The sequence below is a fragment of the Amblyraja radiata genome, chromosome 29, assembly GCF_010909765.2.
Source record: "Amblyraja radiata isolate CabotCenter1 chromosome 29, sAmbRad1.1.pri, whole genome shotgun sequence".
NCBI classification, from domain to species: domain Eukaryota; kingdom Metazoa; phylum Chordata; class Chondrichthyes; order Rajiformes; family Rajidae; genus Amblyraja; species Amblyraja radiata.
Genome location: NC_045984.1, coordinates 12,191,393 through 12,218,992, shown reverse-complemented (window position 1 = coordinate 12,218,992; position 27,600 = coordinate 12,191,393). Strand labels below are relative to the sequence as shown.

General features: G+C 46.3%; 1 protein-coding gene across 3 annotated transcripts in view; it reads left to right on the top strand.

The window, feature by feature from the left end:
- Nucleotides 1-27,600, top strand: part of arhgap45 (Rho GTPase activating protein 45) — a 131,431-nt gene that overhangs the window by 86,423 nt on the left and 17,408 nt on the right. For all 3 annotated transcript variants that reach the window (XM_033046556.1, XM_033046555.1, XM_033046557.1), the window contains 10 exons: nt 4,426-4,498; nt 9,892-9,967; nt 11,710-11,847; nt 13,595-13,659; nt 15,121-15,231; nt 16,885-16,965; nt 18,986-19,165; nt 21,894-22,031; nt 22,912-23,102; nt 24,988-25,151. In XM_033046556.1, the coding sequence (XP_032902447.1) occupies nt 4,426-4,498; nt 9,892-9,967; nt 11,710-11,847; nt 13,595-13,659; nt 15,121-15,231; nt 16,885-16,965; nt 18,986-19,165; nt 21,894-22,031; nt 22,912-23,102; nt 24,988-25,151 (1,217 nt within the window). The remainder of the gene's footprint in view (nt 1-4,425; nt 4,499-9,891; nt 9,968-11,709; nt 11,848-13,594; nt 13,660-15,120; nt 15,232-16,884; nt 16,966-18,985; nt 19,166-21,893; nt 22,032-22,911; nt 23,103-24,987; nt 25,152-27,600) is intronic.

Below are 27,600 nucleotides of genomic sequence, written 5' to 3'. Positions count from 1 at the left end.
GGTCTGTCAAAGAGGCACACAAAACCAAGAATCAAACCTTCTTTATCCAGAGAGTGGCTTGTGTGTGTGGAATATACGACCATATCATCATAGATAGACACAAAATGCCAGAGTAACTCAGCGGGACAGGCAGCATCTCTGGAGAGAAGGAATGGGTGACATTTCAGGTCGAGACCTTCTTCAGACCATAGCGTCTTGTCTGTAAGGTGAGACTAAAAAAGTACAGAAAGGAGACAGGGTAGCCCAATAATAGAAAAACAAGAAGTGCTGGAGACGCTCAAGGGAGTCAGGAAGCATCTGTGGTTTCAGTCTGAAGAACATCACAACCCACAACATCGTCTGTCCTCCTCCCTCCACAGACGCTGCCTGGTCTGCTGAGTTCCTCCAGCACTTTGTTTTTCTCTCGATGACATGATTGCCGTTTTTTTTACCCCCCGTTCTGTTTCTTCCCCCTGTCGGACTGGTCCACCCCGACACTTTGGTCCAACTCAGCATTCGTCACTTTGGCTGTTAAATCTACCCGGGCATTTTTACCCCACGAGACCTGAACCCACGGCAGCAGGTTCACCCACAAGTCAAATAATGCTCAACGTTTAAATAACATTCAAAAAATCCATCGGAGCGGAAGCGAGCAAGTAAACAAGAGGAAGTGCCTTCAGGACAAAGTGTGGTTAATTTTAGCAGACAAGATTGATGCTTGCATTGGATCCATCTGCAGATTGGATAGGAGGCAGGTCCTTAGAGGGGATAACCCTACTGACGCATTCAGGAACAGCCTGATTACAATGAAGCCACATGCTCTTGAGCCATTGGGCCTTGCACTAAGAACTCACCAGAGTGATGGATAGGAAATAATGTTGCAGCAAGGTTGCAGGGAGAGGGATGACATTATTGCAAAAGGTAAGCGGCTGCCAACCTGTCCACGGTGCATTTTTTAAAAGCACAATTTTTCTTTGTTCAAATGCACACTTCGTGTTTTCAATTTGGCTGCAGGAAGTGGCTGGTAAGATCTAATGACTGACGTGGAGGCAGGAAGTGGAGTTTGTGGGCAGGTTATCAAGTGCTGGCTGTCAAGCACGAGGAGATGCAATGAGGCATGTGGGAGGTCTTCAAGTTGTGCGCAAAGTAAAAACACAGCCAGATATCCAGCTCTCTTGGGATCGTACCTCTCTGCTGTTAAGATTGTGATGAGAACGGATCACAATATTTGCATTGAAATACTGAGCTCTTGACCGAAGTGTCCACTGATAATGAAGAAGTACAACCGATTCTGACGCAAGCGATTGAGTCATTCAGGTTTCAGCGCAGAAACAAGCCACCCTGACTCTCTACTTAATTTCTTTATCCTCACTTTCTCAATAACAATGAACGTGGCTCTTTTCAGAGAACATGGAGTGGTGATATTCTGGGTCAGGACCCTTCTTCGAAGAAATGTCCCGAATCGTCACCTATCTGCATTCTCCAGAGATTTTGCCTGAGCTGACAAGTCACACTAGCGTTTGTGTCTTTTTTTGTAAACCAGCATCTGCAGTTCCTTGTTTCTACATGGTTCTTTTAAATTAATCGAATTCCTTTTTTATAGGCAATCAAATTATTTTCAATAGACTCTGCTGACAAAGATTCGCGTAGCTTAAAGACTTTACATGGAAAGCGATCTTCTGAACTAAAATAGTGTGCTTTGTTCATGAACACCTCAAATCCAAGGGTACTTTCCTTTCTGACTTGATCACTTCACTCAAATTACTTTCTTTAGCAGAAGCCTCAGTTCTGCTAACAGCTTTCCCAATGTTAAATCATCAAATTATGCTTTAAACTCTATTCCCTTGGAGAAGGAGTGGAGGAACAACTCCCGGCTCCTGATCAATATTTATCTCCCTGCAAACGTCGCTGAAACAAATTATCTGATCAGGTCCACCTAGCTGAAACAAGGAACTGGCATTCTAAAGAAGATGCAAAGTGCAGGAGTAACTCAGCGGGTCAGGCAGCATCTCTGGAGAACATGGAAAGGTGACATTTCAGGTCGACCTGAAACATTGTCTATCCATGCTCTCCAGAGATGTTGCTTGACCCACCAAGTTACTCCAGAACTTTGTGTCTTGTGTATGTCCACCTTGCTGCTCTGAGCAAATTGGGGTAGCTGCTTTGGTGGCCCGATAGCGAAGGTACATCATCACATGCCAAGCTCATTGAGCGGTTCTGATGTAGATATAAAAGACACCACAAGAGTGCAGCTTTTTATCTGAGTTCTCGCTCTCTTGAAGTGTTTGGAAATGGTGCAGAAATGCAGCTGTTGCTTTTCTCAGTTTGGCCACAACTTCAGTGTTGACATTGTACATGAACACCAGAGGAAAATGCCCTAGTGGTGACAATAGTGGGAACCTGAAGACAAGACCAGGTTGAGCTATGATCCATGCAGTTGCATCACCTGCCAACAACCATGGGGCCATTAAGAATGGCTATGGCAGGTGCAATTGAGCACCGTCTATCACTGTCCATTACTAGAGTACACGAGGTCGAATAATAGAGGAGCCAAAGCTATTTGGCAGATCAGTTCAACATATATTGGGTGTTAACATTACATAGACACATACAGTAGATACATAGACAATAGGTGCAGGAGTAGGCCAATCGGCACTTCGAGCCATCACCGCCAATCAATGTGATCATGGCTGATCATCCACAATCAGTACCCCGTTCCTGCCTTCTCCCCAAATCCCTTGATTCCGCTAGCCCTAAGAGCTCTATCAAACTCTCTTTTGAATGCAGCCAGTGAATCGCCCTCCACTGCCTTCTGAGGCAGAGAATTCCACAAATTCACAACTCTCTGTGAAAACGTGGTTCCTCATCTCCGTTCTAAATGGCCTACCCCTTATTCTTAAACTGTGGCCCCTGGTTCGGGATTCCCCCAACATCGGGAACATTTTTCCTGCATCTAGCGTGTCCAAACCCTTAATAATTGTATATTGTATTGTATGAGATACCCTCTCATCCTTCTAAATTCCAGTGAATATAAGCCCAGTCGCTCCATTCTTTCATCATATGACAGTCCCGCCATCCCGGGAATGAACCTCATGAACCTACTCTGCAGCATTGTTGTCGTTTCCTTCTCATCTCCTTTCTAAAGGTATGTCCCTTTATTCTGAGGTTGTGCCCTCTGGTCCTGGACTCTCCTCCTATGGCTTGACCTTTCCATTATAATCTTACTGTTGACTCTGCTGTCGTAGCAAGTGAACATAAAATGCTGGAAACACCCAGCTTGTCAGGCAGCATCTGTGAAGGGAAATATTTCAGGTTAATGAATGATTGAGTTTCACATTTTCAGCATCTGCATTATTTTGCTTTGGTAGCATTAAACCTTTGCAGGAAGAAACAAGAAACCGAGTTACTCCAGCACTTTGTGTCCTTAAACCTTGCATTTTGCCCTTGACTTTGGTTTATTGTGAGGCACTGAAGACAATACTGGAATGGAAGGTTATTCACTTGGGCAACATAAAAAAAATAGGCTTAAATCACCATTTTTTAACAGTGCTAATGCTGGAGATCTGAAACGAAAACATCTGCAATCTACAGAAAGAAAGCAGTCAACGTTTTGGGGCTGAGAAGCCCTAAAGAACTCTCTAATGAAGGGTTGTGGACCGAAAACGCTGATTGTTTTTCTTTCCGCAGATGCTGCCTGACCTGCTGAGTTTTTGTAGCATTTTCCGTTTTTATTTTGTTTCAGATTTCCAGCATCTGCATTTTTTTTTATTGTTTTAGACTCGGGCATCATTTTCAGAGGAAGTAGCTGAGTGAAGAAGCATCTACCACAGCAGAATGGGAGGATTCAGGGGCAAGTCAGCAGGAGCTGCTCTGATGTAGCTCCCTGATGACTCTGCATGAAACGATGCTGTCAGTCTTGGAGTAAATGTTTTAGTTTTAGTTTTAGAGGTACATCGTGGACGCAGGCTCTTTGCCCCACGAGTCCATGCCGACCGTCGATCACCCTTTCACACTAGTTACCCCACTTTTTCATCCACTCCTCACACACCAGAGGCAATTTACAGCAGCCAATTATCCCACTTGCACATCCACTCCCTACACATTTTGGACAATGTTCACAGAGGCCTATTAACCTACAAACCCACAGTCTTTGGGGGGGAAACCGGGGCACCCAGAGGGAAACCCACGCGGTCACAGGGAAAGCGTGTAAACTCCACACAGACAACACTCACGGTCGGGATTGAACCCGGGTCTCTGGCTCTGAGAAGCAGCGGCTCTTACCAGCTGCGCCATTGTGCCCCCCCTCCCCCCAACTGTGTCTTTCTGAATTCCAGCTAACTGAATGAGAATAAAATGTGCAAAAGGGGACTTTTGCTTTTGAAAGTAAATGGAGATGTACACGTTGAGGTTTGCCGAGCGCTCTAACTATGATTTCCTCTTTGGCAGTGTGTCGGAATTCCTCATGGGTGAGGTGGACAGCAGCACTCTGTTATCATTGCCACCAGCGGACAAGTGCAGGGTGAGTGGATGGAATGGGCCTGGGTTACACAGGAGCGTTGCGTGCGTACACCAGCCACTGCTGGAAAGCTCTACGTCTATAAATTGTCACCTTGGGGGTTGTGTTTCTGCCGATGAGTCTCGGAAGCCTGCGGATGGTGAACGACTGATGCAAAAATGGCAATCAGCTCGAATCAGATCCATCTAATCTGCCTGCCAGCTCTCAAAGTTTACAGTCCATACGTTATCCATTAAGCAGGATTATTCCTGAGGCAACGTCTTTGGTTTTAAAACTCGCTGACCCATGGGATTTAAAAAAAATGTACATAGACAATTAAATAGCAACATATTAATCTGGAAAATGATGGGTCAGGGCAGGGTCATATTTCACAATTAGACTTCTACAGAAGTTTTAGCTACTGTATCTATTTTGCAATTCTTTTTGATGGTGACATTTTATTTTATGTTCCTCTTCTCACAACAATTAAACATTAATTTAGGCTGGGCATTGGATGGACTGACCCTTCGCCTCTCCTCTCTTGCCTCCCTCAATAAATTCGGATCGATCCCGTCAGGGGGCTTATCCACCTTGCTGCTCTTCAAGAGCTTCGACACCACCTCCTCCTTGATCTCAAACTCCCCAAGTGTATTCGTCTCCCCCACACTGATCTCTCTGTCCTTTCACATCCTTCTCCCTAGTGAATACAGATACAAAGTAGTCATGGAATCTTCGAGAGGGGAAACAGGCCCTCCGGCCCAACTTCCCCTCACTGGCCAACATGCCCCCCTCTACAATAGTCCCACCCGCTTGCATTTGGCCCAATTCGCTCTAAACCTGTCCTATCCATGTACTTGTCTAAATGTTATGGGGGGAGAAGGCTGGAGAATTGTGGTTAGGAGGGAGAGATAGATCAGCCATGATTGAATGGCAGAGTAGATGTGATGGGCCGAATGGCCTAATTCTGCTCCTACAGCTTATGATCTTATGTTTCTTAATCTGCCTCCTCAGGCAGCTCATTCCATACACCCACCTCCCTTTGTGTAAAAAAGTTACCCCTCAGGTTCTTATTAAATCTTTCCACCCTCATCTTAAACCTATGTCCTCTGGTTCTTGATTCCCTTACTCTGGGCAAGAGAATCTGTGCGTCTAGCCGATCTATTCCTCTCATGATTTTGTACACTTGTTTCGTACTTCACCTACATTCTCAGATTCATAGCATAAATTCCTTCAATTATCCTGGAGTGCTTTTACCCTGTCTTTGATTTCCCTTTTCTTTTGTATGTACATGTAAAAAGCCTTAGGTTATTTTTTACCATCTGCCTCACCACTGACATTTCATGGTCACTTTGGGCCCTTCTAATTGCCCACTTGAGTTCCTGCCTGTTTGCTTTATATTCCTCAGAAGCCCCGTCTCATTTCATCTTTCCAAACCTTATATTTACTTCCTTTTACTTTGTGGCCAAATTTAGAACCTCTTTGGTCATCGAAGGTTTCCTTAGCTCGCCGACCTTATCCTTCTTCCTTACTGGAACTTGTCAGTCCTGAACTTTGATCAACTGGCCTTTAAACGGCACCCACGTCAGATGTGGACTTACTCTATAATATCTGCTCCCAAATTACTCTCTCAAGCTCCTAACTAATAATTTTGTAAACTGCAATACCTCAATTTAGTGCCTTTTTCCCCAAGATACAGACTTAACCTTATTCATTACTGTCTTAAAAGTTTTGATCACTGTTCCAAAATACCCTTCCATTGAACAGTGGACAGTTTGACAGACTCATTTCCCAATACAAGTTTCAGTGCTGATGCTACACTTAGCCCCATTTTATTCTCCCCCACATTCCTCTCAATTCAATGTATAGAAGTGTGAAAATGAACCATTCTACCAACAACCAGAGTCCTGAGCTACTATTTACCCCACTGGAGACCCTCAGACTATCTTTAATTGGACTTTTTCTTGCACAAAACGTTATCCCCTTTATCGTGCTTCTGTACACTGTGAGTGGCTCGATTGTAGTCATGTAATGTCCTTCCGCTGACTGGTTAGCACGCAACAAAAGCTTTTCACTGTACCTCAGCACACGTGACAATAAACGAATTCCCTCCAGAAGTTTCTATTCATCTGTTCACCGGGGGCAATTTACAGTAGCCAATGAACCTGCCAACCTGCACGCCTTTAAGATATGGGGAGAAACCAGGGCAGACAGGGGACCCATGAAGGAGCAAATTCAAACAGAGTGTTTAAGTAGGAACTGCAGATGCTGGAAAATTGAAGGTAGACAAAAATGCTGGAGAAACTCAGCGGGTATAGCAGCATCTTTGGAGCGAAGGAAATAAGAAGGGTTTCGGCCCGAAACGTTGCCTATTTCCTTCGCTCCATGGATGTTGCTGCACCCGCTGAGTTTCTCCAGCATTTTTGTCTGAACTCGAACAGAGGTCAGGATTGTGAGGCAGCAGCCTGGCTAGTGGCTCCACTGTGCCACATTCCTGCGTCAAGTAGACATGAACACTGAAACATGGAGCTGATTTGGCGGTCGGGTGGCACGGTGGTTCATTTGCTGAGATTATTCTCTGCAAGACCACAGATCTAGAGAGATTGTTCCCGAAACCCACCCTGGCAGCTGAACAACTTCAACTATTAAATAAATGGGAAACAAAACGCATTCATCAGTGTTGTTATGATTGTTATGAAAGTTCATTTGGTTCACTGTGGTCCTCCAGGGAGGCTAATCCATCGTCCTTATGCAGACGTGGTCCTGATCCATCAATGTGCTTGATTCCTTGCTCCCTCCTCAACCTAGGCCATTATGGGTGGACATTAAATCCAACACACACTCCCCTCCCCAGTTGAATAAATGGTTACTGCAAAGGAAGCGGAGAGGCCCTGGGTGACCTTAATAAACATTTGTACAGGTGCATGGGTAAGATAGATTTAGAGGGATGTGGGCCAAATGCAGGCAGGTGGGACTAGTGTCTCTGGGGCATGTTGGTCGACATGGGTAAGTTGGGCCAAAGGGCCTGTTCCCATCCCGTACGACTATGATAGATTTAGAGAAGGAGTAAATGATTCCAGGTCAGAGAAGTGGGGCAAGATCCAGCAGGATGAGACCGCACTGGCTGATGCCATTGAGCGTGGTTGCAAGTTAAGAAAGCTGACAGCTCCGGATACGTAGAAACAAAGATCTGCAGATGCTGGTTTATACCAAAGATGGACATGAACTGCTGGAGTAACTCAACGGGTCAGGCGGCATCTCTGGAGAGAAACGATAGGCGATGTTTCTGGTCGGGACCCTTCTTCCGATTGAAGACTTCAGACTATCTGAAGCAGGGTCCCGACCTGTAACGTTACCCATCCTTTTTCTCCAGTGATGCTGCCTGACCTACTGAGATACTCCAGCACTTTGTGTCCAGCTCTGGATATTTACTGTCTTGCCTTAAATAGTTTCTAAGAATTGTTTTCTCTGGTGTCCTCTAGCTTTTTGACACAGTGACTTTGCAACGTGTCAAACGTTCATGACTGAATCGACAAAGTGTCCTAGTCGGCAGGCTGACTAACGCAGTTACATAGCCACATCTAAATGACAGTAATTACTGTTTGTCCCTTCACAATCTTTTCCTGAGGCCAGAGCAACACAAAGTGAACGGCCAAGATGTTCCACGAATGTGATAAAATCGTGACTCCTCGTTGCTTTGCCTTCTCCCTCCATTTCCCCTTGGGCTCGCTGTGTGCGACGCAGCTCGCAAGTGGCGAGTGTATTCTGCTGCCTCACCCACCTGGCTGTGGATCCAGTGGGAACCGATCCCCAAACCCAGTCTTCTCCAGCAACCTCGCTGGGTGTAGACCAGGAGGAGTCTGTCCACTTGTTTCTCTTGTTGGGGTGTGAAGCTCAGTACCGACACCACGAGCAGCTCCTTGTCTGCGGCTGGCTGATGCATACTGCAGCAGTGCTGCAACCATGCATGGTTCCAATTCAATGATTACCTCCAGATGACACCTCCCTCTGTTCTCTAAGGTGAGGAATTTGCAAAGGATTGTCGTCGGTGATAGATTTTCATGCTTATTATGGGTCTTACGGAGTAATATCTGTTGTGCAGCTGCAAGTAAGAATGTAATTGTTCTGTTTCGGGACATATGAAACAGTAAAACACTCTTGACTTGATTTTCTATGTTTCGGCGACGTTATATTGAGCCGCTGCTGGAAGCACAGGTGCTGGTTTACAAAGAGACACATAGTGCTGGAGTAGCTCAGCAGGTCAGGCAGCATCCTCAGAGAACATGGGTCGGCAAAGTTTTGAGTTGGACTTTTCTTCAGACTGGGGACTTGAATCTGAAGAAGGGTCCCGACCAGAAACGTCACCAATCCATGTTCTTCTGAGATGTTACGAGAGCACACTTGAAATCCCTTCCCCCGAAAATGTGGTGCCTACGCCGGGTGAGGCGGCTGATCTTGACCTTATCGGGACTTGCGGTCGGGGGGGGGCGGGGGTCCCCCCTGCGTCCGGGGCTGTAGAACACCGGCCCAGCCGTAGCCGGCAGATCCGTTCCCATAGCCGATTATGCGAGCCGGTATCTCGGCCCATGGGCAGCCTAGGCGGTCCGTTCTGGGACCATTGGACTCCTCTCGGAGGCTGTGACCTCCGTGGTCCGGCAAATCGGTTCATCCAGGAGAGCTCTAGAACCAGAAAATCAGTGGTGGACCTATATTACCGAATATCGGTGTGGGCATTTGCACCGGTATTTTTCAGATTGCCTGTGCCAGAATGCAACAATGCTTTGGTTAAATGAAAGCAAGGCATGAATGAAGATTGAATCCCATGGCCCTTTGATGGTTTTTAGAGAAAGTAAAGAATTTGGCAACTTTGGAGGTTTTTGGGGGTTTACTCACTGAAGATAAATGAATGTCTTTGATGCTCTGAAATCTGAGCAGAATAGGATGGCACAGTGGTGCAGCGATAGAGTTGCTGCCTCACAGCGTCAGAGACCCGGGTTCGATCCTGACAACGGGTGTTGTCTGAATGGAGTTTGCACGTTCTCCCGATGACCACGTGGGTTTTCTCCGGCTGCTCCGGTTTCCTCCCACGCTCCAAAGACGTACAGGTTTGCATGTTAATTGGCTTTGGTAAGTTGTAAAGTTGTCCCTAGTATATAGGATAGTGTTAGTGTACGGGGTGATCGCTGGTCACTGTGACTCGGTAGGTTGATGTGCCTGTTTCCGTGCTGCATCTCTAAAATCTAAAGTCTAAATCCTCGTCCAAAATTGCCCGTGTACTGCTCGACTTGGCATCTTGCGATGGGGTTCAACAATGGGTTGATTCTGGCTGAAGATGAAGGCCTGTTTAAGTCACTTGTCCCAGACGTTTGGTTTATTCATCGATGCATTAATGAAATCTCATTGCTTTTGTTTCTCCCCAGTCGATGGAGAATCTGTGTGGCGGGATTGCTGGACAGGGTGATGCTGTGCTAATGAAAGATCAGTACAGCGATGCAGGTAACGAACCTCTCTGTGCCACACGGTCTGCACGAATTAAATAGTGAGGCACTTTTAAAACATCGTAAATAAAAAAATATCTGTTGAAGAATGGCGGTGGGGTTTGGAATGAGGGAGGATTTCCTCAGGATCATCTGTGTGAGGGAATGGATAGGCGGCATTTCGGGTTGCACTCATCTTCAGACTGATTGTGGTGGGGGGGGGGGGGGGGTGGGAGAAAGAGGTAGGGATGTCAATGTCTGGCAAGTATAAGGTGGATACAGGTGCAGGGGCGAGGGGTTATTGGCAGATGGATGGAGTGGGTGATGAAAGCTAACGATGCAGCGGAGATAAAAGGGTGTCAGATTAGGAGAGAACATGAATGAAATGTAAAGTTATGGGAGGGATATACGTGGTGGGGACGGGAAGGGAGGAGGGAGAGAGTGAAGGGTGTAAGGGGTTACAGAGGCAGAGAGGGATATAGGGACCAGAGGGGAATATTTTTAGTTTGATAATCCGTCGGAGCAAACTCTATGTATAGATGTTTGAAAGATGGTGGTGGCACGGCGATAGAGTTGCTGCTTTACAGCGCCACAGATCCGGTTCAATCCTGAGTATGGGTGCTGTCTGTACGGAGTTTGTACGTTCTCCCCGTGACCGCGTGTGTTTTCTCCGGGTGATCCATTTTCCAACCACATTCCAAAGACGTACAGGTTTGTAGGTTAATTGGCTTCGGTAAAATTGTAAATTGTCCCTAACGTGTAGAATAGTGCTAGTGTACGGGGTCATTGCTGGTCGGTGCGGACTCAGTGGGCAAAAGTGCCTGTTTCCATTCTGTATCTCTAAAGTGGGAGTGGCGGTGCCTAACGGCAGCGGCTCAACTACAGTCGTCTGTCTTTTTTTATTTTTGTCGTTAAATGTATGTCTTTGAGTTAGTTTTTATTATTTTTTTAGCTGTGTATATGTGGGGGGTGGTGGGGGGGCGGGGGGCTGTGGGGGAAACCGTTTAAATCTCTTCCCTGTGCGGGGACCCGACTATTCCTTGTCGGGTCTCGGATGTCGTTGGGCCTAACATCGTGGAGCCGGCGGCGACCTCCGGCCGGGACTAACCTGAGGGCTCCAGTTGCAGAGTCTGTGGAACTGACATCGCGGAGCTGGCCAACTTCGGAGCGGGAAGAGCTGTGGTAGCACGCGGCTGCGACCCGACTTTTGGAGTTCGGAGGCACCGGCCGCAGACCCGGTGGACGGGAACATCGGGAGCTCGCAGGTCCCTGGTGGGAGACCGCTTTTCCGAGCTCCGCAACGGCGACTTCTCCCGTTGGAATCGTGGGTTTAAGGACATGGAGCCGGGGCCTAACATCGCCCGGCGTAGCTTAAACGGCCTCAGGACTTACCATCGCCCGCCGGGGACTTTAACATCGGAGCCCCAGTTCGCCTCGACACTGCAGTTGGACTGCTGGACCACGGGAGAAGGAACAAAGGGAAGAGATAAAGACTTTGCCTTCCATCACAGTGAGGAGATGTTGGAGACTCACTGTGATGGATGTTTATGTTATGTAAACTGTGTTAAGTGTAGGTCTTGGATTGTTTTGTAATGTAAAAAACTGTAGAAATGACATTTCGCTCAAACCTAGGTTTGAATGACAATAAATAGCATTCTAAAGTCTAAAGTCAAGTCTCACCGAGCATCTCCCATGATCTTGCCTGAGGAACTGCATCAAAGGGTCTTTGTTCTCAGTTGGTCTGTCATGTTTGGATTGCAGGCTGCCCGTCCACGGAAGAAGTGGACATCATTCTTCAGCGGTCGGAGGGTGGCGTCGAAGCCGCTTTGCAATACGCCAAGACCGTCTCCAAGTACATGAAGGATCTCATTACCTACCTGGAAAAGAGGACAACTTTGGGTGAGAGGCTGCCGAGTTTATTACAGTTGTAGTCAATGTCATCGAATAACGGAAGCATCAACGTCAGCTCATTCCATGCGGATGTTTGGGTGATGCAATGCATTTCGTTGTCTCTGTACTGTACACGGACAATGACAATTAAAGTTGAATCTGAATCTGAATCTGGATCTGAATGTTTCAGACATCCATGCTGTTATTGGGCAGTTCCGTAATAATAGTCTGAAGAAGGGGCCTGACCTGAAACGCCGCCTGTCCGTTCCCTCCACAGATGATGACTGACCTGCTGAATTCTTCCAACAGTTTGCGTTTTGCTTAGGATTCCAGCACCTACAGTTCCTTGCATCTCTATCGTAATAGCGATTCATTGCTGCTCCACCCCACCTCACCCCATCCATAACCCCCCCGCCCCGAGCATGCCTGATCCCACCCCGCACCACACCGCCCCACTCCTGAATTTGTCCTACCCCACTAATCCTTTAAACCACATCTCCCCCTGTACCGGCCTCTGCCCAATTGTCCCCCACCGCACCCCAGCCCTACCTTCAGTTATTTGCCCTAAGATTCCACTTCTCCCCACCCTCCCACTAACCAGCTTGGTAAAATCCCTTGGGAAATTTAGAAACAAGGTACTGCAGATGCTGGAAATTCCACTTAAAAATAGTTGAGGTGGAGTGCTCCAAAAAAAAACGACAGAAAATGCACAAAGTAACAAAGTTACGTACACTGAGTGGAATAACTCAGCAGGTCAGGCAGCATCACTGGAGAACATGGATAGGTGACGTTTCGGGTCGAGACCATTCTTCAGGGTGGGAAATTTGTTGTTGCACTAATACTTCTTATCGTTTTTGTGTTCAGGACTTTGTTGGCAAGACCAGCATTTATGCCCCATCCCTAAATGTCATTGGAGCAGTGGTGCTGAATAGTCCATCTGATGAAGATGTCCCACAACATTGATGGGGATGGAGTTCCCAGATTTAGACCCAGATATTTAAACCCACAGTCTAGATTATGAGGGTAACTTGGAGGGGAACCCATGAGTGGTGAGGGTGTAGATTTAGGAGATGAGCAGTCTGAGTAACTAGTGTGCATGTTGTAGATGGTTCACACTGTAGTCACTGTACTAGTGGTGAGTTTGAATATTGGTTTTGAAAAATGTTTCCAAAAATTTGCTACGAACCCCCTAGAAATGATTTGTACACTAGAGATTGTGAACTCTCATGTGTTCTCATCGAACAAACCTTGATCAAGGAAAGTTCCAAGCTTGATATTCAGGCATCTCCTGCCATTGTCCACAACCTCTAGTGGGAGAGTCTGGGACCAGACGCCACAGACTCAGAATAAAAGCACGTATATTTAGAAATGAGATGAGGAGGAATTTCTTAGGTCAGAGTGTGGTTATTCTGTGGAAGTCATTGCCACAGAAGACTGCGGCCAAGTCAGTGGATATTTTTAAGGTGGAGATTGACAGATTCTTGATTAGTACAGGTGTCACGGGTTATGGGGAGAAGGCAGGAGAATTGGGGTTAGGATGGAAAGATAGATCAGCCATGATTTAATGACGGAGTAGACTTGATGGGCCAATGGCCCAATTCTGCTCCTAGAACTTATGATCTAATGAATAATTGTTAGTCTGATAGTGAATGCTTCCACAAGAAATCAGCCATGTTAAAGTGACAGTAGATACAATATCCGTTATGTGATTCTTCCTGTTTTATAACAACTATTTTTTTTGTTGAAATTTATACAGAACTGGACTTTGCCAAAGGTCTGACCAAAATGATCAATACGTGTAGGCAGGCTATCACTCACGAGGTAAGGAACTACGGTGAACGATTGCAAGATGATTAAACTGAATTGTGCTGACAAACACGACCATATTGATTGCTGAATCTAAAACCTGATTTGACATCAACACGGGGATTTGTTGTCATGCAGCAGATGAGGATGCTGACCTGTACTTACTATGTACTTGTATGTTCCAGTTCACTAGGCTGTGTACATGACTGCTTCACCCACTAGGTGTCTGATAAATGTCAGTTCTATCTTGAATCCAGTTGTGTCCAATAGCATATACGGATTTAAGAAGAAACTGGGTACTTAGACGAAGAAAAAAATGAATGGAGAGATGCACTGGCAGGATTGGATAGAGAAAGTAGGGAGAGGTCTGTTTGAAGCATATAAAGACGTGCATGGAATAATTGGTACAAAGAGCCGCTTCCATGCTGTGCACTTTGTGTAGTTCTATACAATTGAGATATCTTAACCAAGCTCGAATCAGCTGTACTCTCCAGGTCTATTAACACCAACAGGCCACGAGCTGTACTGTCACCTCAAGGTTAGGGATGTGGTATCAACCAGATGTGATACTATTCCTGCATGGTGTTGAGTTTGTTGAGTGATGTTGGAATGACAATCACCCAGATCATTGGAGATTATTCCATCACAATGCTGACTTTCAGTGGAATACAGAGTTTCTCATGTCCCAAGAATAACTTCACAAACTTAACAAACAAATTGATCATATTCCAAAGTTGGGTCAGTATTGCCACTGCCGTTGATGCTTAATTTGGTTTGTGTTTAATTTCTGTGTTCCTAGTGGACGCTACCTTTCAATGTTAATATCTAAGAATAATCTTCAGCTGCTATCCTTCTATTTCCTACCAATAGAAGCACTAAAATTAACAAGAGTCAGTTCAGCCAGTCATAAATCTTTGAATGCAAGCACCAGTTAGCAGCTGACAGGATTAAGTTATACCAGAGATAGAGAGGGATTGTCACCTTATCGTGGTGGAGAAGCTTGTGTGCTCCGGAGATCCTGAGAGCGATGCCGTCTGGAGCTATGCTCCTGGTAGGGCCACCCATGGCGGTAAGGTCGAGGGGGAGGTCTCTGACAAAGAGCAATCCAACCAAGACCTCAACGGTGGAACAGGCGGAGGATGACGGCTGACTAGTGGAGCGTCACAACGGCTGGGAAGGTGGGTGAAAGCTGCAGCAGAAAAGGGTCTCCGGTAGTCCTGGACTCCATGCCACTGGATCCTGACCCTGATCTGTCAAGGACCATGTGGTGGCTGTCTGTGCACCAGTCTCCCCACGTTAAACAAAGTCACGCACAGGCGTCCTCCATGAGAGGACAGTCATACTCGTTTCGAGTGACCGCCGATGAATAGAGAGGGAATGTGCCTCTGTACAACACTGTACATCACTGTGAATCTGTGAGTGATTCTTTGTTTCCCTTCAGTGAGTGTTTCACGTGCATTAATTGTGTCCCCTTAGCATCACGTGCCATTTCTGTCGATCTATTCACTGGCACTGGAGCAAGACATTGACTACGGACAGAGTGTGATGCAGGGAGTTAACATTCTCCAGAATCAAACCTTTCTCCAGGTAAATGAGAACCCCCCAAAACATCCACAGCCCGTAGAAATTTGTAATGAACTAGAGAATGCGGGGGAAAGCTCAGCGGAGATCAACACAAAATGCCAGAGTAACTCAGCGGGTCAGGCAGCAACTCTGGAGAAAAGGAATGCGTGACTTTTCGGGTCGAGACCCTTCTTCAGACTGAGAATCGGGGGAGAGGGAAACTAGAGGTAAAGCTAAGCGGGTCAGGCAGCCTCTGCGGAAAGAGAAACAATTAATGTTTCTGGTTTGGGATGCGATCAGAAGTGAGAAAGAGAGAGACAAGCTGGTCTGAGTAGCAGCGAATATAGGGAGGGCGATTGTTGGAACAAAGATAATTCCTCTGATAGGGTGAACTAAGATGACTGATATGGGGCAAATAAAATAATTTGCGTGATACGTTGCTAATTTTCAATGTTGCTAATTTTATATAATATCAGTAATGTTGTACAGTCTGGCCCACTGCAAATGTTTCTCCAAGATAGTAGCCTTTAATAGGCTTTCAGATAGGCACATTTGGTCCACAATGTCTATGCCGAACATCACACCAACCAATCTCATCTGCCTGCACATGATCCATATCCCTTCATTCCCTGCATATTCATGTCATAGGGGCGTACAACATGGAAACAGGCCCTTCGGTCGGAACTTGCCCACGCCGTCCAAGATATCCCATCTACACTAGTCCTAACTGTCTGCGTTTGGGACATATCCTTCTAATTTTTTCCTATTCATGTACCTGTCCAAATCACAATTTTTAAAAGACATTTGGACAGGTACATGGATAGGACAGGTTTAGAAGGATATGGGCCACACAGAAGTTGTGCCACCTTTTGAAGCTGTCCAGCACTTTTGAAGAAGATGCCTGTTTTATAGAAAGTTAATTTATCTGTTAATTTACATAGCTACATAGAAAATAGGTGCAGGAGAAGGCCATTCGACCCTTCAAGCCACTCAATGTGATCATGGCTGATCATCCACAATCAGTGCCCCGTTCCTACCTTCTCCCCATATCCCTTGATTCCGCCTGCCCTAAGAGCTCTATCTAACTCCCCTTTGAATAGTTCCATACAGTCACCACTCCATGGGGCATGGAGATGTTTTCTTATGATTGTTACTTGAAACTGGGCACTTGTTTATATGTATAACACAACAAGGGTGTTTGGTCCATCAGATCCATGCTAGGTCCTATTGACCATCTCTTTAAAAACACAGGGAGAAGAGGACTAACCTGAGCCTCTTATTTCCTTCTACCATTACAACATTCTCTCTCTCACACATGCCCATCCACTCTCCCACAATTCCCTCTCTTGACCATGAACCAAGATAGTTGGTTCCGGAAGTTGCTGGAGGAACTCAGCGTGGTCAGGCAGCATCTTGGGGGGGGGGGGGGGGGGGGGGGAGAGCTGGAAAAGAGAGGTGAGTGGTGGCAGGACAATGTTTGGACTCTGGTAGATGAGGAATGGAGCTAAATGTGGAGGGGTGGTGACAGAGGGGAGCAGTGGAGGGAGGGGGGATCCAGTGGGAGGAGGTGGTGCGGATTACTGGCTGCATTAACTGTGTGTGCATCTGTGCGTGCACGTGTGTGCGTGCGGGTCTGTGCATGTGTGTGTTGTTCACGCTGGTTTCGTGTTTGCACAGCCGCTGGCTGGAAGAAGATTGGATCACGAGAAGCGCAGAAAAGAAATTAAAGAGCAGTGGCATCGAGCGCAGCGGAAACTGGTATGAGAATCTACCCTGAACACTGTAACTCTCTGTTGTTGGACCTAAGCTAAAACTCAACTCCATTATTGATATCATGAACTAAAAGCTGATTGTAAAATTTACCGTTGACAGCGTCCTGCACAGATACTGTAGGCTGAAGGGCCTTCAGCATCAGAAATGTCAAAGACCACGATGCTATGACCTTAAACGTGACTCAGTTAGTTTCATTTTTTAATCAAAGTCAATAATGCAATTGATTTGGAGACACAAGAGACTGCAGATACTGCTATCCTGAGAAAAAAACCAAAGTGTGTTGTGGAACCCAACTGGTTAGGAGGGAATAGTCAGACGATGATTTGAGTCAGGACAGACACATTGGGATTTGAAGCCCTTCATGTTATGGGATGTTTGAATCACCAACATTCTTAATTTTATCTTTAGAGGCATAATAATAATAATAATAATAATAATAATAATAATAATAATAATAATAATAATAATAATAATAATAATAATAATAATAATAATAATACATATTATTTCAGACTCATGGTCCAGACAAGGGACAACATTACATAAAAATACGTTGCATATAAAAACAACATAAGACACATATAAAATCTTAGTATATCACATAAAAACATCATAAATTATATATAAAAAAACACAATACATGATTTAAAATCCAGAATTTAAAAGATCAATGTCCTACAACGAGAGCGATACCAATGTCTCTACAACTGGGATTCATAGCGTGCAGTGCTAAACCTTATGTTTGACGAAGCCACGATAATTACATTTTTAGAGTCATTTATCCTGCAATCCTGTTTTTGTACATACAGCACAAAAGCAGATCCTTTGGCCCGACTCTTCAATGCCGACCAAGTTGCTCCATATAAGCTAGTGCCATTTTTCTGCGCTTGGCCCACACCACTCTAACCCTTTCCTCTTTGTGTACCTGTCCAAATGTCTTTTAAATGTTTCCACTCTCGCCATAAACCTATATCATCCAATTCTTGATTCCCTTACTCTGGGTAAAACACTCTGTGCATTCACCCTATCTATTCCCCTCATGATTTTATACACCACTGTAAGATAATGCGTCAGTCTCCTGCACTCCAAGGAATAAAGTCCTAGCCAGCCCAACCTCTCCATTTAGTTCAGACCCTCGAGTCCTGGCGGCAACAGCAGTAGAGTTACTTCCTGATAGCACCAGAGAACCGGGTTTGATCCTGACTACGGGTGCTGTCTGTACATAGTTTATACGTTCTCTCTGTGACCGCGTGCAATTTCTCTTCGTGCTCCGGATTCCTCCCACATCCCAAAAACATGCAGGTTTGTCGGTTAATTGTGAACACTTTATTTTAAAGAAAACTAAAAGGAATGATAACATGTTATTGCAAATTAAAATGCTGAGGTTTGTACAAAAAAGAACTGCCTGGGCAATTTAATAAAATAGAGGTATGAAAGACGGTAGATAGCACTGTGGTAGAGTTACTGCCTTTTAGCTCCAGAGATCCGGGTTCAATCCTGATCACGGGTGCTGCCTGTATGGAGTTTGTACGTTCTCCCTGTGACTGCATGGGTTTTCTCCGGGTGTTATGGTTTCCTCCTCCACTCCAAAGACGTACAGATTTGTAGGCTATTTGGCTTGGTAACATTGTAAATTGTCCCCTAGTGTGTGTAGGATTGTATTAGTGTGCGGGGATCGCTGGTCGGTGCGGACTCAGTGGGCCGAAGGGACTGTTTCCCTGCTGTGTCTCTAAACTGAACTAAACTAAACTCATTATCGAGTCAGACCTATGAACTTTTCTTGATAAGGTGCATGCAACAATGTGCGGTAAGTTTGGCTCTTCACTTCACCTTATTTCGCCGTGAAATGTAAGATTTCTGATCGTAAGATTGAAGTCTTGTTTAGCGCTGTTGAAAGAAATGTCTGAGTGCATTTGGTGAATTAGCAGAGTTTCTTTCATCCGATCTCTGTGACCTGATACAATTGCCCAGTGAATCGATCAGTCTCTCTGTCACCATCTTGCAGCAAGAAGCTGAGTCCAACTTGAGGAAGGCAAAGCAGGCGTACATGCAGCGCTCGGAGGAGCACGAGAAGGCAAAGCTGCTGACGGTGAAGGCGGAGGAGGACCAGCAGAGTGCCAGCAGCAGCAACACCAGCAAGACTCTGGACAAGAAGAGAAAGATGAAGGAAGATGCACGTAATAAGGTACGGTCCAGGAGCAAGGCTTCTGCAGCGAGCTGGAGCTGAGTGTAATCATCTGTCTCTTTATACAAAGAGATGGGCGGCCTGGTGGCCCAGCGATAGAGTAGCAGCCTCACAGCATCAAACACCCCAGACTTTGAAATTGGTGCGTCCCTTTCCCCCCTCCTCCAGTTTTAGTAAACAACAGAGACAGAGAACAGAGATGCCAGATTGATGCAGGCTGGTCAGACATTAACACATTCACCTCACGTTGCCTGGGTTCTATTCCACACAGAGAGGGTCTGAAGAAAGGCAGCACAGTGGTGCAGGTGTGGAGTTGCTGCCTTACAGCGCCAGAGACCCAGGTAGGATCCTGACAATGAAGTGTGGCTGTGCGTACGGAGATTGTACGTTCTCCCCGTGACCACGTGGGTTTTTTCCGGGTGCTGTGGTTTCCTCCCACATTCCAAAGGTGTGCAGGTTTGTAGGTTAATTGGCCTCTGTAAATTGTCCTTAGTGTGTAGGATGGAATAGTGTATGGGTGATCCTTGACCAGCGCAGTCTTGTTGGGCCAGAGGGCCTGTTGTCATGCTGCATCTCTAAACTAAACTAAAAATGAGTCCCACTGCAAATTGGAGGAGCAGCCCCTCATATTATGCGGGTAGTTTACAGGTAGTCAATCAAATCGGGTAATACTTGACATGAATACTATCGAGCCAAACACACGGACAAAAGTACAAGAGTGGATAGAAAAGTACTAGAGTACAGAATCTGTACTCTAGTACCTTCTTCCCGCCCCCCCTACCCCCACATCAGTCTGAAGAAGGATCTCGACCCGAAACGTCACCTATTCCTTCGCTCCATAGAGGCTGCCTCACCCGCTGAGTTTCTTCAGCATTTTTGTCTACCGTCTGCAGTTCCTTCGTAAACAAAGAGTACAGAATCTAGTTTCTAAACATTAGTTTATGAGAGAGAGAGAGAGAGAGAGAGAGAGAGAGAGAAAGAGAAACTAGAGTGTTCTACTTTGTTATGTCCTGAAAAGGAACAATGAAATTCTTATGTGCGGCAACACTACAGATATGCTGTGCTGTTGCAACGACTGTTGAGCAGACCGATCCTTAATCAGAGTGTGGCTGGTGTTAAGTCCTATGCTGGGATTTTAACAGGCCCTAGGTGTGTTAGATGTCACCATGAGAGGAATAGATTGGGTACATGCATAGTCTCTTGCCCAGAGTAGGGGAATCGAGGACCAGAGGACATAGGTTCAAGGTGAAGGGGAAAAGATTTAATAGGAATCCGAGGGGTAACTTTATCACACAAAGGGTGGTGGGTGTATGGAACAAGCTGCCAGAAGAGGTAGTTGAGGCTGCGACTATCCCATTGTTTAAGAAACAGTTAGATAGGTACATGGATAGGACAGCTTAAGAGGGATATCGACCAAGCGCAGGCAAGTGAGACTAGTGTAGCTGGGACATTGTTGGCCGGTGTGAGCAGGGTGGGCCGAAGGGCCTGTTTCCACACTGTATCACTCTATGGCAGTTAACATACAGTGAGATTATTCAGACCACAAGCGAGATTAAAACTGTTTCCTGGGGTAAATGTAACACACAGGCAAAGTATTCCTTTCACTTCCTGCTTCATATTGAAATGAAAACGAACCTCTGTATTCCTTCACTGTGCTTCAGTCGTCAGTGTGGAAACCTCAGTACAAAATCAGTAGCTGTGAGAAAACACAGCCCGTTTGAGGTGATTGGAAAAGGTGCAGGCCGTTCAGCCCATCTAACCTGTCCACAGTTCGTGGTTTGATCTGTGCCACGTCATGGAGTCTGGCTCAATGAGAAATTATCAGTCTCATTTTGGAATCGAGGGATATGGGGGAAAAGCAGGAACAAGGTGCTGATTCTGGATGATCAGCCATGATGATATTGGATGGCGGTGCTGGCTCGAAGGGCCGAATGGCCTACTCCTGCACCTACTTCCTATGTTTTGAAATTTTGATCTGACCTCACCCACGTTTTGGGGGCAGGAATTCCTGTTAATCTTTACGTACTAACACGCATTCTGACATTGGTGGTTATATCTTTAATCCCTTCAGCTGATTGAGTAATACAGCATGGAAACAGGCCCTTCAGCCCAACTTGCCCACGCCGACCAACATGCCCCGTCTACTTGTCCCACCTGCCTGCTTTTGGCCCAAATCCCTTTAAACCCTTCTTACCCATGCACCCGTCTAAATGTTTCATAGACATTGTGATAGTTCCCTGTCTCAACGACCTCCTGCGGCAGCTCATTCCATACACCTACCACCCATTGTGTAAAATTTAGTTACCTCTCAGGTTCCCATTAAATCTTTCCCTCCTCACCTTAAACCTATGTCCTCTGGTTCTCGAATACCTTACTCTGGGCAAAAGATTGTCCAACTTGTCCATAACAACCACAATGCCACATCCAAGCGCGTCCCATTTGCTCTGACCTGGGCCATACCCCTCTAAACCTTAGGTACACAAAAAAGCTGGAGAAACTCAGCGGGTGCAGCAGCATCTATAGATGCTGCTGCACCCGCTGAGTTTCTCCAGCTTTTTTGTGTACCTTCGATTTTCCAGCATCTGCAGTTCCTTCTTAAACCCCTCTAAACCTTGTTGCTGAATGTAATATTTCACTGCATTGGATAATCGGCACAGGCCATTCGGCCCAGCTCATCCATGCTGGCGATACACTCCTCCTGACTGTCTTCATCTCCTCTGTTCTGCAGGCAGACGAAGCAGAAGCAACATACAGAACCTGCATCGCAGACGCCAAGACGCAAAAGCAGGAGCTGGAGGACGTGAAAGTGAACGTGCTGCGACAGATCCAGGAGGTCATCAGGCAGAGCGACCAGACGTTGAAATCGGTGCGTCCCCCTCCCCCTCCTCCAGCGTTAGTGAAACAAAAGAGGCAGAGAGTAGAGAGACGCAGGATGGATGCAGGCTGGTCAGAGGTTGACACACATACTTCTGATGAAGGGTCTCGACCCAAAGCGTCACCCATTCCTTCTATCCAGCGATGCTGCCCCCGCTGAGTTTCTCCAGCATCTTGTGCCTATCTTCGGTTTAAACCAGCATCTGCAGTTCCTTTCACAGCGCCAGAGACCCAGGTTTGATCCTGACTATGGGTGCTGCCTGTACGGAGTGGGAAAAACCGCATGGGTTTTCTCCGGGTGCTCCGGTTTGCTCCCACATTCCAAAGACTTACAGGTTTGTAGGTGAATTGGCTTCTGTTAATTGCCCCTTGTGTGTAGGATAGAAGTATAGGGTAGGATAGGAATACTGAGTTGGATGATCAGCCATGATCATATTGAATGGTGGTGCAGGCTCGAAGGGCCGAATGGCCTACTCCTGCACCTATTTTTAAAAAAAAGTAGTGTATAGATGATCGTTGGTTGGCAGCATGGACTTGGTGGGCCGAAGAGCCTGTTTCCACGCTGTATCTCTAAACTAAACTAAACTAAAAGAAGAATCTCCCTCTCGGTGGTCAATCTTGCATCGGGTCCTCCTTAGATCTCCCACTCTGTGGTCCCGCAATACCGGGTCCTCCTTTGATCACGGCGGCGTGTCCGACCGCCGGCACCCACATGGCCCATCGTCGATGGCCAGATTCCATGACCTCGACCGCCTTACTCCAGCACTTTGCGCTCGTGGAGATTGTTGCTGTCGGTTCCTTTTTTTCCGGTACTTCGAGATAAAATCCAGGTTCTACCTACTTTATCCAAATCTCTCTGTTGGAACTTGCAGGCCACCATCTCCTACTTCCAGATGATGCACATGCAGACCGCGCCGCTTCCAGTCCACTTCCAGACCCTGTGTGAGAGCAGCAAGCTCTACGACCTTGGCCAGCAGTACGCCTCCTACGTCAAGGACCTCCAGATGGAGCCTGAAACAGAAGCACATTATGATTTCGAGTCCTATTCACCACACATGACCTGGTACGTTGATTCTAAACTCGCTCTCGAATCGTTTCTTTGACTCTTCCCTGTGGCCGGAGCCATTTGTGTGAGAGTCACAGCATACTTCATATTTCCGTACACTTTGCTAATCATAAGATCATGTAATAGGAGTAGAATTGGGCCATTCGGCCCATCAAGTCTACTCTGCCATTTAATCATGACTGATCTATCTCTCCCTCCTAACCCCATTCTCCTGCCTTCTCCCCATAACCTCTGACACCCGTACTAATCAAGAATCTATCTATCTCTGCCTTAAATATATCCACTGACTTGGCCTCTACAGCCTACCGTGGCTAAGAATTCCGCAAATTCACCACTAAAGAAATTCCTCCTTATCTCCATCCTAAAAGGACGTCCTTTAATTTTGAGGCTATGACCTCTAGTGCTAGACTGTCCCACTAGTGGAAACATCCTCTCCACATCCACTCTATCCAAGCCTTTAACTTTCTGTATGTTTCCATGAGGTCCCCCTCATTCTTCTAAATGCCAGCAAGTATAGGCCCAGTGCCTGTAATCGGGGATTATGCTGAGGTATGGCAATACTTTACTGGATTGTACGTAAGGAAAGAATCTCCCTGTTAGCACCATTGAATCACTGAGAGTCAGAATGACCAGCCACAGCATACTTGTTCTTTTCACACCTTCTCTGTGTGTGATCAGAACGCATCATATCAACAACCTGGGCCGAGATCAACAAAGACCTAGACAGAGAGTTGGCGCGGAAAGGATGTTTCCATTAATGGGAGAGTCTAGATCAAGAGGGCACAGCCTAAGAATAAAAGGACGTACCTTCAAAATGGAGATGAGGAGGTATTTCCTTAGCCAGAGGGTGGTAGATCTGTGGAATTCATTACCAGAGAGGGCTGTGGAGGCCATGACGTTGGGTATCTTTAAGGTGGAGATTGATAGGTTCTTGATTAGGAAAGGTGGCATAGGTTCCGGGAGAAAGCCAGAGAATGGGTTTGAGAGGGAAAAATCGATCAGCCATGATTGAATGACAGAGTAGACGCGATGGCGAGATTCATTAGACCTTGGCAGACAGAGAGCAAGTGTATGGAGGCCACATCGGGGGTACTCAATGCTACATTTTGAAGAGTTTGAAGAGGAGCACGTGAACCTCTGTCTCTCCTGGAAGGGCAGCTGAGGAGCTGCCGGGACAGGTATTACACCGCCTGCAGTTGCAGGGGAAAGTACCTGGGGAGGGGGTGGTTTGGGGGGGAAGGGGTGAGTGAACCAAGGAGTTGCAGGGGGAGTAGTCTCTGGGGAAAGGGGAAGGGGATGAGGAAGGGAGGATGGGACTGGTGGTGTGATCACGTTGAAGGTGACGGAAACATCAGAGGATGATGTGTTGGATGCGGAGGCTCAAGATGTGAATGTTGAGGACCAAGGGAACTCTATCCTTGTTTCATCTGGGGGGAGGGGAAGTGAGAGCTGAACTACAGGACACAGAGGAGATCTATGGGTGAGGGATCCATCCACAACAGCAGGGGGGGGAGGGGGGGGGGGACCAGGGGAAAGAAAGCAGAGTGGAAAGCCTCAAATTGGGGAGCAATAGAGACAAACAAATTGAGAGTATTGCAGAGCATCTTGGAAAGGTGCCCAACCTACCGTTGCCAACCCAGATCCCCCATCTACACTAGTCCCACTTGCCCACATTTGGTCTATATCTCTCGAAACCCTTCCTATCCATGTTCTGCCCAAATTTGTTCTTTCATTGTTGTTATGGTGGAACTCAATATATTTGAAAGCCCATGTAAAAGAGAGTTGTTACAAATAGTGAATTGTGTCCCATTTTACTCTTTACGATGCCGGTGTAAGAATGTATTTGATTCTACAAGTTGCTGTGAAATTCCTCCTTTCCCAGGTCTCCCTATGTGAGAACCCGTAAGGGCAGCTTCAATGCCCATGACTTTCCTCCTAACACGCCAAATGAGTTACACAGCCAGGTGTTCGCAGAGGAGCCCGGCGCCCATGAGGGAGGTCTGGTCCAGAAGGAAGCGCGTGACGGGGGTATCTCTGAGAGACGAGGTGAGTCTTCAAACCCAGATGTCAAGAGAAACAAGAGTCAAGAGTTGTAGGAAGGAACTGCAGATGCTGGTTTAAACTGAAGATAGACACAAAATGCTGGAGTAATTCAGCGGGACAGGCAGCATCCCTGGAGAGAAGGAATGGGTGACATTTCAGATCAAGACCCTTCTTCAGACTGACCCTCAGTACAAACACCGTACAGACAGCTCCCGGAGTCAGGGTCAAACCAATGTCTCTGGCACAGTAAGGCAGCAACTCCACCGATTCGCCACATATTGTCATATGTCCCAAAAAAGAACAATGAAATTCTTACTTGCAGCGGCAGCAGCATAACAGGTTCATAAACGCAGTAGTTTAGTTTAGTTTAGTTTATTATCACATGTACCAAAGCGAAAAGCTTTTATGTTGCATGCTATCCAGTGTGCGGAAAGACTATACATGATTATAATCAAGTCGTCATCAGTGTACAGATGCAGGATAAAGCGAATAGCCTAGTTAGAGTAAGAAATGCTGTTGTTGGGGTTAGTGGTTTAAAAGAATGGAGCGAAAGTCATAATGATTGCAGATCTGCTTCTGGGACCAGCACGCAGTGAGTCACCATGGCTTGGGTGCCATCGATAATATGGCCCATTCTCTGGAAAGCGAACCAAAACGTCACACACGTGACCAGACGTCATTACAAAGTGCTATATTAAAACATTCTTATAAGAGATTAATCTTATTCATTGCTATTTTCCTACCTACAGAACTATAATGCGTCCCTGCTAAAGATATGAACGTTCTGGCTTTTTAAAATCCACAGAGTCTGTATAATGCTTACGTGTGGTGTCACCCACACGTGACCAGTCATATTTGACCTCTGACCCTAAACAAACATTGTCAGCATAACAAATAAACATTTCACTTGATAAACCGAAAAAAATATGAACCATATATACAGAACAAAATCATATACCTGTAATGCTTTCAGAATTAGAAAAGATGCATTCCACAATTTTTCATCTTTTTGGTCACACACGTGACTAAGAATGGGCCATATAATAAACTAACAAAAAAATAAGTTCAATAACTAAATAAAAAATCCCTGCCTTGGGACCTCCCATTGGCGGCACTGTAGTAGAGAGCTGATAAACCTACACCTAGGGTACTGGGGTACAGTAATGTCTGAGAGACACAGGAGATCCTGGGAACTGGAGCCAAGAAATGAGGTGCTGGAGAAACACGGCAGGTCAGACAGTATCTATGCAGGGAGAAGGATGGTCGACATTTCAGGTCAGGTCCCTGCTTCAGGATGGGCCAAGTAGGACTGGGAAGCGGCAACATTTCTTTCCACAGAAGGGCTCTAGTTTTTACCCACAGATGCTCGCTTGTTAAAGTTGATAGATGTTTGGATACTAAGAAATAGAGGCTCTAGGAATCAGAAGGGAAAGTGGACAAGTTGAGGGATAGCCATGATCCAACCCTCCATCTTCCTTCCTTATCAGATTATAACATTTGCACCCTTTTGTCTTCTCCACTCATCACCTCCAGCCTTGGTTCCTCCCTCCACCCTTCCCTCCCCTCCATCTGACTCCCTTGTGCCAACCAACCCCTCCCAACCTGGATCCACGTATCACTTGCCTGCTCTCACTCCATCCCTCACCCTCCCCTCTTTCTCGCCTGGTCTGAAGAAAGGTCCCGACCCACAACGTCATCTGTCCCATTCCCCTCCACAGACGCAGGCTGACATGCTGAGTTCTTCCAGCAGTTTACTTTTAGCTCAGGATTCCAGCATCTGCAGTCTCTAGGTGTCATTGGCAGGTGTTGGCCTTGATCTTGTTGAATGGCAGAGAAGAATCGAGGCTGGAGGTGATGTGGAAAAGCCAAAAGGGTGCAAGGGTGCATGGGTGCATGGGTGCATGGGTGCAAGGGTGCAAATGATAAGAAAGGAAGATGGTGAGTGAAATGTAAAACCAGAGGCTTGGATCATGGCTAATCCCGCACTTTGTCCACTTGCCCATTTGATTCCCATATCTGAGTTTCAGACTGTCCAAGCATCTATAAATCTTAACAGGCGAGCATCCACATACCTGTGGGTATAAATTAGATCCTTTCTGTGCAAAGAAATGTTGCCGCTTCCCAGTCTTGATGGACCATGTGCCCCCCTCCTGCCTCTGCCCTTGTGTTGTTTTACACCACATATTCATCACTTCCACTGTAAGCGTGTTGATAACCCATTTAAAAATGGTGCATGACGCAACTAGGCAAAAATAAACAAAGTAGCCACGAGATTAGATCTTCAGTAGCTACAACTCAATATATAAAGCAAGATTTCCCAGCACAACTCTCCAAGGAAAGGGTGGTACAGTGGCACAGCGATAGAGTTACAGCCTTACAGCACCATACACCAGGATTCAATCCTGACTATGGGTGCTGTCTGTACGGAGTTTGCACGTGCTCCCTGTAACCG